At 33.5% G+C, this 15650-nt stretch overlaps 1 protein-coding gene across 1 annotated transcript in view; it reads right to left on the bottom strand.

The window, feature by feature from the left end:
- Positions 1-15650, bottom strand: part of LOC150098280 (uncharacterized) — a 189303-nt gene that overhangs the window by 115732 nt on the left and 57921 nt on the right. Inside the window, exon 2 of the mRNA XM_090406296.1 lies at positions 15234-15369. Within this exon, the coding sequence (XP_090262422.1) occupies positions 15234-15369 (136 nt within the window). The remainder of the gene's footprint in view (positions 1-15233; positions 15370-15650) is intronic.

Genomic DNA, 15650 nt, shown 5'->3' with positions numbered 1-15650 from the left:
CCTAAACGGAGAAGTTCTCGAGGTAGCCAGTGAGCTAAAATACCTAGGAGTCATAATAAATGAAAACTTTACCTTCAATAAGCACATCTCATATGTTACCGAAAAAAGCTTACAAGTAGTAAACCTCCCAACTAAGTCGGCAAGGATTAAGTGTGGGTTAGGCCAACGAGCGCTGAAAATATATACCGGTACTATACTACCACTGATCTCTTATGCTGTACCTGCCTGGAAACATACACTAAAATCAAAGATAAACCGACAAAAACTAAACAGAGTTCAACGCTTTATAGCCATACGTATAATCAAAGGATATAGGACAATATCTTTCGAGGCAGCTTGCATTATTGCAGCTGTAACACCGATCTGCCTGAAAATACAAGAATTATCTCTTATATATGACGTCATTTCCGGAAGATATAATGAAAGTTATAACATCGATCCAAATTACTACGAACGTCCGCTTCACTAGAGTAGGTGGCCTCACCTAGCAAAGAGAACATACATTAAGGAGAAGGAAAGCTCCGAAAGCGACGATTTTCAAATATACACTGACGGAAGCAAAACCGAAGGGAACGTCGTTGTTCTTTCATTGCATACAACAGACAGTCCATTATACAAGAACGCTGCTCTAGGCTGCATCCTCTCTGTTCCAACAACCAAGCAGAACAACTTGCTATAGTTCAGTCACTTACATATCTCCGGGAATTAGAACTCAACACCTATCATAAAAAGACAGCAACAAAATACAGTGATAGTAAAAGCACTATAGACGGCATAAAAACCGAAATAACCATATAGCATTAATATAACAGACAAGAAATCTGGTTCGTAATCTCACTCTAGAGGGATGGGAAATCAAGTTCTGCTGAGTGAAAGCGCATACTGGAATAGCAGGAAACGAGAGAGCGGATCAGCTGGCTAAAGAAGCAGCTAGAAACGAACGGCTAGAAACAAGTTACCAAAATTACTCAACATCTGCTATAAAAACGTTTGCAGAAGAGAAAAGCCTAGACTGGTGGGAAGAAGAATGGAAGACGTCAAAAAATGGATCAACAACAAAATATCTTCTTGCCAAGCATCAGAAGCAGACTCCGTCTAAAAAGACACGCCATTTCTCCAGGTTTAACTACGCTACTAACGGGACATGGAAAACTAAGATCCTACCTACACAGATTCCATATCCTGGAATTGCCATCATACACTTGTAGTCCACACCTTCAACAGACTGTTGACCACATACTCTACGACTGTCAGCTACTGGACTCCATCTGGATTCCGCTAATACAACATGTCATCACTTCCGGAGACAAGTGGCCAGTATTAAGACAGAGACTTATCGAAAAGTATTACTTAGAATTAATTAAATTTGCCAATAAGATCAACTTCCAATGCTTGTAATCTAATATAAATTACTGATACTGTGTGAATTATATGGTGTTAATATATGGATATATAAAAATATAAATTTAAATATGGATATTGATACAAAAATATAAATGCCAATGTTAATCAGTACTTGTAAGCTATGTGTAATATAAGCATTGTATGCAATGGCGCATGTAGGAATAAATTACCTCCTGGTAGGGTTACTATTGGGAGGAAAATGCGCGCACACACACACACACACACACACACACACACACACACACACACACACACACACACACACAGAGAGAGAGAGAGTATTTCCAAAAGACGTACAGAAAAAATGCATATTTTTATAGGTGCTTTTGAATACCGTTTTATTGGCCTGATAACTAAATTGAACGCTTGATTCGCGTGAAACCCAAGGCTGCAATTATAAGAGAGAGATATTCCATCTTTTCAAATATAGGTGAAAGTTGTGTTTGTGTTTTCGTATTTTTCACCAGCGAGCTTTATCGGTCTGTATAAAACATACGTATATATTTTAAATAATCCATAATTATTCAAAGCATTTATTATTAAATATTTGTTGTTGTTGTTGTTATTTTCATTATTATCACACGTTATAAACGCCATTATTTCTTCTAATTGCGTGCGTTCCTCTAAGTTACTTTGTCTGTTTGACGAAATTAAAAACCCGACTTTCCGAGAGGTGAATTTCTTTCTTCACTTGAAAAGTCCTAATAACGGCTCTTTACCACCTTAAAAAAATAATAACCTGGACTGGCGCAGGTTTTCCTAAGGGCAAATGTTGCGGCATCCTTTAAATGATATAAGGTATATAGTTTCCTTTCGTTTTATAATTGCCTAATAAAGTTAACCATACTATTCCACTGAATTAATTTCTTTGGAAATTGTTTCAGTTCTCGAGTGTGAACTGTTTCAGAGCATTCCTCACGCGTTCTATTTTTTTCTGTACACTACTGAAAACAGAAGCAATAAGTTCAGAAATCATCATCTGAGTAAAGAATTACTCATATATTTCGGGTGTGGTTTGGTTGCAGCAGGAAGAGAGGAGTTCTAAAAATATTTTCTCTCATTGTTCAAAATCGTTTCTCGCATTTTTTTTTATTTTTAAAGACCCAATCTAGGCAATGCATTTGAATCTGCCGAAATAATAACCGGGGCAGTCTACGAATGGATTCTCGTGTATTAACAATGTCCATTATTAAATAAGTGTTGATTTAGCATTCATTGATTGTACTTGAACTTCCGAATACAATGGGTGAAGAACAATCTATTGTAGATTACGAAGTAGACTTTCTGATTCTTATTTGATGGACAGTTTGAAGTGAGGATATTAGCATTTTTTAAAAAAACAGCGATAAAAATCAGGATATGCGTGTGTGTGTGTGTGTGTGTGTGTGTGTGTGTGTGTGTGTGTGTGATAAAGAAATAAAAGTTGAGCACTCATTTTTTTTTTGTTGTTGTTGTCTATTATAAATAATCTTGCATGCAATAAATTTCTTTTTTCCGCTTTTTGCTTAATTGTTCAGTAAACATAACTATATAAGTTATGACATAACTTTCATTTAATGATCCTACGTTTTTTAAATCAATACCGAGAATACAATCTATACACATTGTCGTAAGAGTGGTAAAGCAATGATCATTCATTACGCCAAAACTGAAAATGTAGAATAACACCATCAGGATGCATTTGTAGCTTTAATGAACTACACCGTATATGTGATGAACCTAAAACTCCAAGAAAATCGTGTTCTTTCGATAAGGATTTAAACGTTTTGTCACAGATCAATAATATATAAGAGAATTACATTCAAATAAAGAATTATAATAAATGACTAATATTTCTCATTAGTGTATATTTTCATGACTTTCACTCACCAAAGGTTGTATATTACTGCTATTGGTGGAATAAGGATTTTTATTTTGTTTAGTTTTTTATATAACGCGGAAATATTTGAATCTTGCCACATTAGGCTTCCAGTAAGCATGGAGGTGTTTCACACCTGGGGATTAAATTCGACCTCTCAGCTAAAGACAATTGGACATGGCAGTGGTTCTTGCAAAGCAGATTATGCTAATCACTCAGCTAATCGAGTCGACAATATATTATAATATTATAAAATTATAATATATTGTCGACTAAAATTTAAAATTTAAAATTTAAGACATTTAAAATTTAATCTCTTGGTGAAATTCGAGGTTCATATGGGGTTAGAGATTTGTTAATGCAATGGTTAATGAGAATTCGGAATAGTTTATAAAAATGGTGTGCGAAAAACGAGTCTCCGAAATATTGAAAATAAAGTCCATCAATTTGCATTTAATGGACAAACTTAAAAAAAATACTTGCGTTTAGAAATAGCCTTTTTGTATAGCATATTATAATAATGTATAGCATTATTACAGCTGCTGAATCGAAGATGGCTTTGGTTTATCGCGCAGTTTATTGTCGTGAAAATAGTTTTGTGAGAAGGTGAGCAGGACAGACTGCCACAGAACACAGACTCGCATAATATCGCAGGACACAGACCCTGGATGTTCTGGCAGTGAATGATTTTAGAGAGAAAGAAGATCGTGTCATTTGTGTCATATTTTTGCATTGTTTCGAATCATTTTGTATATTTTGCTCTTAAAATATTCGATTGCAACAAAAGTTGAAATGAATCGACAAAAATGATTATATAAGAGTTTATTCTGTTCTATTTAGTTGGGTTCTGACTATTATCACGAGCATTTCGCGATATCCCCCCAAACCTAGGGTATTACTTTTATTAAATGAATTATAATGGCAATGACATTGGATCGACATATTTTTAATAAATATTTCAAACAATGAAGTTATATATATATATATATATTAATGATCCTATTATATATTAATAATGATTAATAATGTGAAATTATTAATCATTATTAATAACATAATGATATTAATAACTATATATTAATAATGAAATGCTCGTGATAATAGTCAGACCCCTAATAAATAGAACAGAGTAAACTCTTATTTAGGAGCATATGAATCTTTATTTATGTGATTTGTAGAGGATACCTTGCTAAATAAAAACAGTTGCTTAATTATGATAAATTTCCTTTTTTATGTTTGACGAATATGATTCTTTTTTTTTTATGTATTTGGAGTCAATGGCATTTTGTATTATTCAAGAGCATTTCAGTGATATATTTAATATTAATCTCGATCAAACTTACAAATACCTTCAACGTGCGGAGAAATCTGCCGTTACTGTAAATATGATAAAAGTTACTTCATGTTCCTGTCTTTGAAATGTCTTATAGAATTCCCTAAGGTTAAAGGTAGTAGGGTGAAATTTCATCAATTCTTAATCCAGTGAGTCTCGACTGCCAGATCTTCACGAATCTGTTTAAGCGTACACCTTGAATGTACAGTTCAATGTCGTGAGATGGCTTTCGCCAGAAAGTTACGGAGGAGAGTGATTCTATGTTTAGGCAGTGAATGATTGAAAAGGGAAAAAATAGAAAAGTCGTGTAAATGTAAAACAGTTGTAGAGTAGTGTCATCCAATGTGAGAAGAATAGATTCAAGAGAAAGAAGGGAGGAATTGTAGAGAAGGAACTACAGAATGTTTCCTAGAAGAAATAACACCCACAATATAATATTCTTATTACCAATTTCCTAAGGAAATAAAGAAAAAAAAATACATAAGTTTCTATCCAAGAAAAACCCACTAATGCTTTGGAAATGGTGATAATTCAGTAATTGTATTATAACCTTATATTTCCGTATTGAAGATAAGATCAGATAGAGTCGGAGATGAAATTCATCTCCCAATGTGAGATCATAATCCCTCTTATTAAAGGAATAAAGTCGCTTCAAATATTCAATATTTGGCCTCTTATTCGGGATTTAGAAGCCAAAGGGACTTGGCTTCTAGAACCTAAATATTGCTTAATTACGATAAGGCGGTCAATCCTATCTGTATTTGCTGCTTTGTTACGGATTTATGGATGTAAATTTGAGAAGCCTTCTTTGTGTGCCTTCATTTGAGAAGCTTTGATAGATGTTCTTCGCGTCCTAGGCTTGATTCGAACGTAGTTCTTTCCAACCCAAGAGCATCGTCAATACTGACTGAGTGTTTTACTTATTTTGGAGACCCTGTTCTAGAGACAGAACATGAAACTTTTCACGCCTCTTCAGACGACCTTCAGTAAGCAGGATGGTGGGTGGTCTCACACCCTGCGACTAAATTCATCTCCCATCTAAAGACAATCACAAACGGGTTGGAACCCTACCATGCTTACAAATAAGCTTCAAGAATGAAAGCTGAGAAAGTACATCTCATCCCAGATTAAAAAAAAAAAAAAAAAGACAAAATTGTAAATATATATATAACTCGAATAAATGCTGTATTTATTATTATTATTATTATTATTATTATTATTATTATTATTATTATTATTATTATTATTATTATTATACAGGGGGAAAAAGAAAAGAAAGAAAATCTGTACGAATTTTATTGTTACAAAAAAAAAAAAAAAACAGAATTAAGCCTGTTGTAAATAGGTAATCACAATATTAATCATAATTTCAATTAAAAAAGGATTGATTTTTTTAAAGAAAAATAGGTAATCAAGTATGTATCATATGTAATCAAATGTATGTAATGTATATCATATGTAATAAAAATAATTATTAAAAAATAAAAATTTAAAAAAATATTAAAAGATTGAGAATTCGAAAAGACTAGTCTCACTAAAATGGAATCTAATATTGTTTAGGGCATTCTTTTAGGAGTTCTGGCAGAAGTAAAACCGAAAGTTTCAAAGAATTAGTTGAACAATTTATAACAAGCTTCTGAACGTTAGGACTAATACGTCATACTGGGACTTCTTTCCTGAAAAACCTTGTACAGTATATAGTTGGTGCAGAGCAGGTTGACCGGTTCTACCAGTACTTGGTAATAGAGCTATGATACCAAAGAAATAGAACTAGCAATAGAGGGAGACGATTCTTGGTTTCTTCTAAGAAGGATATCGGAAGTTGTTTACAAGTGATAACCAAGGTACTTAAAAAAATCCTAACGTGCTGAAAAAAAAAAAAAAAGAACATATCCTATGTCTAAATTCTAGATCACAAAATACCTGGAAGCCACCTATCTTGATTCTAGTTATTAAATATTCATTGCACACTCTAAAGATATATCCTACTTAGAAAACTTTATTTATTTATTTATTTTTCTAAATTTCTCAGACACATTTCTATATTTTGCTTTAATTTAAACAAGTATATAATTTACTTAAACAATATATTTAGTTAAACAATAATTTAAACAAGTCTGAGTTCGAAAATAAATCATAAATTCCATTTTCATTTTTTTATAAGTTTTAGTCTCATTTTTTACTTCTATGACTTCTTAATTAACCTCTCGTGGAATTTTGTCTTTTCTGATTTTACAAAAAAAAAAAAAAAAAAAAAAAAATCCCCTTGAAGAGAAAGTATGAAAAATAACCAAATCGAAATTTTAAAAGAATAACGAAAAGTAAAATAAAATTTCTTAGAAAAAATGTAGCGATATCCTAATATAAACAGATATATTGAATTACATAGGAACAGCATACTGTATATTCCATTAAATTTTTTTGTCCGGTATTTAGTTTAATTTCAGATATGATCAAAATTCATTTCGCCATAAAATGCAATCTGTTATCCCGGAGCTTGAAAACATTGCATTTGAAAATTCATTGGTTGGTTCAAAAATGCGCAAAGTTATTTTTAATCTGCTTGATAATTATTATTTAAGTTGGGGCTGAAGTTTTCAGATTATTCCTTTTTCCAATCAGCATCGGCATCTCAGGATTGAACAGTCAGAAAAATTGCGAAATTTGCAGTATAGCAAAGAATTTTAACTCTAATATTTTTTTTGATAATTCTTTTCATTTGAACTAGTGTAGTTGTAATAGTATGAGTTAGCGGTAGAACTAATCAAACTTGTAACATAAATCCGTGATGACTGGAAAAGAAGTACAGTGGTCATAAGTCTAGATTTCTCCCTACTGGGACCAAAGAAGTGAGGAGCTTTCTGACTGCCCTATTCCTAAATGGAAAGAACAACACTATGTAGTGTCGCTCGGAGCTATTCGAACATCTGTTGTTCACCTTTTCTTTCTAGCACCAGCTACCTGCATATACTGACCTCTTATTTCTTGCAGCGCATACCTCTCCCCAGCATTGCTGTTGCTCTACCGACGAGATCTCGTGTCTGAAGATTGGATTGCGAGCGTGCTACTATTTTACTACCTCCCACGTTGGTAATTCAGTAATCTAAAGTGCAGGGAAGATCAATATGACATACTGCTCATTGCGATATGCGGTTTTCTTTTTTTTCTTTCTTTCTTTGCCTTTTTAGGGAAGATTCTACATCATTCACCCTCCCCCTCTCTCTTCTGTTATGTTCATACAAAAGAATAATAGGCATATCGAAATGTTACCTGATCGTCTAGCCAGTTAGTTGGCTACAGGTGATCTTAGGTATTTGTACAATAGGGTCTCTATATCGGTTGTCATGTTATATTACATGCTTCTGCACAGCATATAATAATTTCTCTCTATATAGCTGTACAATAGTAAGAAACATTCTCTTTATTCCATATATTTTTGCATTCTGTATAGAAAAAGTTCTATCTGCTAAGTACAGTATATTAATCTTCAAGATGTGAAAGTTAAAAAAAAAAAACCCTTTAATATTGAGATTTTGATCCAAACGTTGAACCAAATAAACATTTCTCTTGAACTTTGCACTTAAATAATCAGTTAATCAAACCGTATTCGGTTAGGTTAGGTTAGGTTATCTGTGTAGCATTAATATCGAGTCATCGAACTCTGCGTGAGTTATGTCAGCCAGATGCATACCGAAGTTGTCCAGTAAAGATATCTGCTTAGCTACTCTATCTGTGTCTCGGCCAGCTAACTGATAGCATGTCTATTTTTATGATATTCAGACTACGAAATTTTGGAAATCTAGAAAAATTAGGGATGGACTAGGAATCTAGAAAATTAGCAGGGATGGACAAAGGTTAGGTTATCCGAGAAATCTGCTCGTAGATTGAACATGAATTCTCTCAACCACACATTCGACCAACCGGGAACTTTGATAATTGTCAAGTTAGGTTAATTAAAAGTTAATAGTACCGAATATGCTTATGATATTATATAAATATTACGTGTAATATACAGCATTGTTTTCTGTGATTATATATGATAGATTGAATTAATCAAACTCCGGTTAATCACCAATCTTATTGAACCGAAGTAAATATTCATAAATATTCCACACGTTTTTTTCTGAAACCACATAGCAAAATTTAATTTAAAAAAACTGTATTATAAAATTATTATCTCAAGAAATAATCTTCTTCATATCGACCTGTAAAAATTATTTTTCATTAAGAAATATTTTATTACATATTTATGATTATGCTATTATATTTTCGAAGACAATACTGCATTGCAATATACAGGGTGTTCGGGATAAATTTGACATATTTATAATTAATTATATTTTTCCGTAAGTTACATGTATTAACACACACTTCTCTTCATTTAAAAGTTTGGACCCTTCTTCATTCATATACAAGATGTCAGAAAGGATGGATAGCTGGAACCCACCTGAATCATGGAAGAGAATAACTTGTATCATGATGATTCGTGCCCGCCATCAAAATAAGGATATTACGACTGCTGCCCAATGCTCCCTGAATACAGTAAAAACAATCAGGCATGAACTAGAGACTTGCAATGGTGACTACGAGGATGTAGCAAGAAGAAAGATCCCTAGCAGACGATCTGATTGCGTTCGTACAGCAAAATTCCTCGCAAATCTGCAGGAACAGGTGTTGAAGAACCCTGGCATTGGAATTCGGGCTTTGTTCGTGGAGTTGCTAACTGTAGTCAAGCCCTGGATAACAAGGGTAGCCAATGGTAGGCCGTATGTATGGCAGCAGGATTCGGCCCCTTGCCACACCTCTGGGAAAAGTCAAAAATGGTTGTCTGAAAATTTCTACGACTTCACCAGTCCAAATGTTTGGCCTCCAAACTCCCCAGACCTTAACCCCATGGATTATTTTGTATGGGGCGCAGTTGAAAAAGACACCAATCGCACTTCCAGTAATACAAAAGCCCAGTTAATGGATAAAATTAAAACAGTTTTTGCGGCCCTTCCCAGGGAGACTGTAGCATCAGCTTGTTCGAGGTTCCGAAGCAGAATTGAAGCTGTGATCGATGCTAATGGTGGTTATTTTGAGTAAATATTGTTGATAGTATTGTAATTAACTCTGCCTGTAATGTTTTTTGTCAATTCATTAAATTTAATAGATACAAAGAAGATTTTCTTTTTCCTTACGAAACTGTCAAATTTATCCCGAACACCCTGTACCTGAACTCTGCTCTTCTTCCGTTTCCTTTATTAGACGAAATTTTTTATCCAATATGTCTTACACCATTTGTTGTTTTTGATAAAAAAAACAATTAAAACAATTTTCACACTGAATGAATCAATTGTTGTATATACCGATAATTATACCAGAGGGGGGTCTAGAAAGTTCTTAAAGACACCAAGATAAAAATTATATTAAAACAACTGATTTACCTTCATTACTCTACTACTAGTATGCTCTTTCTTGCAGTTATATCAGTTGTTTTAATATAATTTTTATTATATATTAAACATATGTCCTTATATTCGCATATCCGCGTATGTACTTTCTTGTGGTTATATGAGTTGCTTTAATGTAATTTTTGTCTAGGTATTATCAGAACTTTCCAGACCCCTCGCCTCTCGTATAACAGAAATAAGCGAACCATACTGTATGCGCAGCACATATTAGAATACACTAAAAATAAAGTTAGGAATAATGAGTGATATTAATCTTAGGAAAAGCGTACATCCAGTAAGAAATTTCTATTTTCACCACTTTAGAGTGGTATTTTTATTATAAAAGTGGGAAAGTGGTGGGAACAGCCACAAGGGTACCATGCAACTCATTAAACCTATCCCTATTTCTCATTTGTCTCCTCGTTGTGACTGAAGTTTTCCATGTAGAATAGCAGAGCACACTGGTAGTAATCACCCTGTAACTAATGCGGAACACGAGACAAAAGGCACCCCCATTAGTCAAGGTCTGTTAATGACGTGCTGAAAGAAACAGATAACTAATTAGGACTCCCTGTCGGTCGTGAAGGTTGATTAAGTCATCCTGGACGACAGCTTCCTTGCTCCAGACCAAAAACTCTTAATACATTTCTTTATTGATCGCCGATGTTACTGAGGAAGAATGTTAACCTCGTCACCCTTCGGGGATTAGATGGCGCTTTATAAATGTTTCTTGAGCAATGAATCTAAGAAGGTGTGAGATGCTCTGAGCAGCTTATTATAATAAAGAAAATTAGTACGCAATTTTTTACAGCGCTAGGCTATAACCAAAATGCGCGAAGCAATAAATAAAAAGTGGTAAGAATTAGATGAAAAAGAGCGCTAATAGGAATATGTCATTAAATATTTAAAGCTTGACGTAAATATTATTCCAGACAAGCATAAATTTGTTTGCTCGTCCCTATAAACTGGATGCACTTCGAAAAGGCTTATTTCTCTAACCATGAGGAATTTTGTTACCGTCTTACATTAGTTCTCACGCAGGTTCTCTTCTTGAAGAATACTGCTTACAATAACATCACCAAGATGTTGTAGAATAAACTTCTACTGTTTAGAAAGCTCGTGACTCTTGATTGCAAAGCCAATCGAGTTTAAAATATTGCTATTTTTATATGCGAACTATATTAGAAACAAGAATGAAGAAATGAAATTGTTTTTATCTGTAATTACTGAAATTACTTGTGATAATCTCGTGGAGTTACACAATATGATTTCTTCTTATTTATTCCATTTATATTTTGAGGAATAATTATGTTGCGATTATTTGTTTATTTGTATATTATTGCATAATTGTCAGAAACCTAAGGAAGTAAACTAATGATAATATTTATATGGCTCATCGTCATCTTCATATTTTCCATACTAAACAGGCATAAATTTGTATAAACACACAAACATACAGTCGTATCGTGCTGTACTTAGGAATAGGTTGAATATGAGCTAATTCCAAATTTTCAAGTTGAAGTCGTGTAGCGAAATTTATAAACGTGACTCAAAACAAGGCAACCTCCTTGTTTTGCATCAAGCATTCAGAACAATGAATGAAATCCTATCAGGCGGATAATACTTTTCGACTAAACAAGAGTTTTAATTATTGCAGAAGAAAAAAAAAATCAACATGTAGAAATGAATGCTTTATGATATTTTTAGAATGATAAACTGATATTTTTTCAGTACATCAGTGCAAGAATTGAAGGAAGTAACAGACAATCATAGATGGTCAGATTTTATCCATCTCAAATTTGATTCATATCAGATTTTATCTCTATAATGGTGGAATATTCAGAAAATTTTAATTTTTTCTGAGAACTACCTAAGTACTTAGGTAGTTCTCAGAAAATTGGATTGTTCTCAGAATATTTGATTACCACATAATGTTGGAAAACAAAAATATGCAAATAACAGAGTTCAAAATCAAACAGGTAATCATTTAACAATAAGTAACAGATATTCCATTCATTATTCTTAATATCAAGAAGAGAAAATCCTCCAATGAAATATACGTTTTGAACAGGAAATCTGTTTGCATTGACGTGCTAGCGAAAAGTCACAAAAAAGGACACATTCGTATTCTTTCAAAAGAAATGCACTGCAAGTGGAGAGAGAGATATTAGCATTACTTAGCTCAGTACACAATCCCTCTAAACGCATATTTAAATTGGAGCAAATATGTCTAATTCATATATCGTAAGAGTATCGGTTGTTTTGCAAATATAGGCTAATCCGGAGGCATTTTTAGGGCAGCCGCAATTTGCCATTTTACGTAGTAGTATTCTAGTAAATTCTAAATATCTGTAGCAGCTTTCTTAAATTTATGAATATTGCTTCGATTTCAAAGTAATCAAAATTACCTAATTGAAACTTACCATATTGTAATACTGAGAACTATTCAAAAATAACAAAGTAATTCATTCAAAATTAAGTGGATACTGAATACCACATTATTTCATATGAACCAATTAATTATATTGCCATCTCTAAAATGTTCTAATTATGAAGTCATATATATATATATATATATATAGGATATACAGTATATATATATATATATATATATATGTAGAAAGTATTTTTACCTTGGGTATAAATATGTTAAAGATACCAAGTAATTTTAAACCTGGTTTTACTCCTTTTCCCAAGTAAGCAAACAGACTAAAAGTCAAGTTTGCGCCTGCAATTGATGCAAGTCTAACTGATCCCACAGGTAGTGCAGGACCATGGCAACTCGTGGCAAAGGTGGAACAAGCTCCGATCACTAATCTTAATATTTACCCTTAATGCCAAAACACATCTCCAAGAAGGGGATGTATGATGTTTTGTATTAAAGGCAAGGGGCCACTACCCAGACCGGTTTCGACCTTTATTGAGGTAGAATGGGAGTTCATGTCTCTCATCATTGGCCTTTGGAGAATAAAGCATGCTGAGGATCAGCAGACAGTAAAAGAGGAGTATGATATAAGATAGAGTAGGATAGTAGGAGGTAAAAAGAGGCCTCAGTCAACCTGTTTAGCCTTAATGGCTAATTGGTCTGTAACATATAACTCAATTTATCTGTTCAGAAAAAAGGTTAAAGATAGACTTTTGTCTATAGTTCACATATTATTTTATCTAAAGTAATGGTTTACTCCAGTGTTAATGGAGGTTCTTTTTATGTTACTAGATGTAATATCCTTATTTTTATTCCAGGTAATTTTTTTTTTTTTTTTTTTTTTTTTTTTTTTTTTTTTTAAAGACAAGATGTAAATAATAGGACTTATTTAAATATTTATTTTAAATCTAAAATAACAGGACTTAAGGTCCGGTAAGTAGGAGTGAATAGGAACTTTTTGAGGAACTTGTATACCTGGTACCACTGGGACTTAGAATGGGGAAGAGACTGGCCCGGGAGATGCCGCTCACGAGGAGCGGCACCGCCTCGCAGTAAGCCTTCGCCGCCCGGGTTCTCAGCTCTTCCCCCCCTTGTTTGGAGTAAAGAAACCGTGCCAGCGAAAACTTTGTGGCTAGGGGAGACAGAGTGGTTAATCTTTTTCCTGGGGTGGGGGGGTGGTGGGGGTTTTTTTTGGGTTCTAAAGAGATATACAGGGCCTGATGCGTCCCTGTATAAGAAAGCACATTGTCGGTGGTTTGCAGTATTGATTCACAAATTTAAAGTCTCCTAGTAAGTGCCTTTCTTGTGCAAGAAATTTGGGTAAGTAGAAAAAGAAACCTTTTCTTATTCTTGCATACATTAAATTTGCGTCTCGTACCTGGGATTTTTTCCGTACTTTCCAGATGTGATATTTTAGTACATTGATTAGGAAGATAGTGAACTTTTGGGTATTTTGGACGGGTGGCGGGAATTGTAGTCATACGACCTCTTCTACTGTCAGCATGAGGTTTCGTCAGTGGGAGCTAGGCTAGAATTAGAAATACCAAGATTTAGTAGTACAGAGCTTGTAAGTATTTCGCCAAAACAAGTTACCATAAGGTATTTTAACCTTATTAAATCAAAAATCCCTGGAGGAGATATAAATGTAGAAAGTATTTTTACCTTGTGTATAAATATGTTAAAGATACCAAGTAATTTTAAACCTGGTTTTACTCCTTTTCCAAAGTAAGCAAACAGACTAAAAGTCAAGTTTGCGCCTGCAATTGATGCAAGTCTAACTGATCCCACATTAAGATTAGTGATCGGAACTTGTTCCACCTTTGCCACGAGTTGCCCTGGTCCTGCACTACCTGTGGGATCAGTTAGACTTGCATCAATTGCAGGCGCAAACTTGACTTTTAGTCTGTTTGCTTACTTGGGAAAAGGAGTAAAACCAGGTTTAAAATTACTTGGTATCTTTAACATATATATATATATATATCTTTAACATATATATATATATATATATATATATATCTTTAACATATATATATATATATATATATATATATATATATATATATATATATATATATATATATATATATATATATATATATATATATATATATATATATATATATATATGTGTGTGTGTGTGTGTGTAATGCAAGTCTAAGTGACCCATAAAGTAGTACAAGTCTAGGCAACTCGTGGTAAAGTTGGAATAAGCTCTGATCACTATTCTTAATATTTACCCTTAATGCAAAGCCCATCTCCTTGAGGAGATGGCTTTGCATTAAGGGTAAATATTAAGACTTGCACTACTTTGCGGGTCACTTAGACTTACACTACGTGCAGGCGCAAACTTGACTTATTTGTCTGTTTGCTTACTTGGAAAATGGAGTAAAACCAGGTTTAAAATAGCTTGGCATCTTTAACATTTATTATACCCAAGGTATAATAAATGTTATATCTGTGGGTGGGTGGGTGTATGATCAAAAAAATCCGAAAGGGACAGATCGGAAATCTTGGAAGATATGCAGACGCACATACTCTTCGATATATAAAGCCATGATAAACATTTCTAAATTTTCCTATTGTTCAGGAAATTCAGGATGGAAAACCGAGTGTTTTCCATCTGTGTTTGAACTTTAAAAATACCAAGAAAAAGTGTAATAGTGTATATAACATCCCCCCATACCCCCCCACAGTTGTTTCTTCCACTACATTCTCATTTACTTAGGGACGACTAATGGAAAACAAAATTATTTTCAAGAGAATGAAAGGAATCCAACTTACCGTAAATGCGAAGATCTTTCTCATCGCGGATTGTCTTGAATGAGGGCGCTTCGGTAGATACCTCACAACGATAAGTACCCTCTGAATGAATGTCAGTGCGATCGAGGTAAACATTACCTTCATTTGATAACGTCAACTGAAACAAAAACATTATTAAACATATAAGGGAGATTGTTTATCGTGCAATATAACGTAGTACTAATACAGTACTACTCAAATTTTATGGCAGTTTCTTTTAAATCTATCATTAATAAGGAAATTTCTGATAAAGCCATAAAAAGTATTTTCTAATCCGTTAGAATTTGTATTTTTCTTTCGTCTAGAAAGATTTGAAACCACTTGATAGAAGTGAAATAATACTATATTGTTTCCGTGTAGTGTAAGGAAATGGCTATTTGCTTCCATAGACTGCAGGAA

This window comes from Typopeltis vanoorti, chromosome 16 (assembly GCF_054136105.1).
Source record: "Typopeltis vanoorti isolate ZY-2024b chromosome 16, IOZ_Tvanoo_1.0, whole genome shotgun sequence".
Lineage (NCBI taxonomy): Eukaryota > Metazoa > Arthropoda > Arachnida > Uropygi > Thelyphonidae > Typopeltis > Typopeltis vanoorti.
This window is presented reverse-complemented; position numbering and strand designations above follow the sequence as displayed.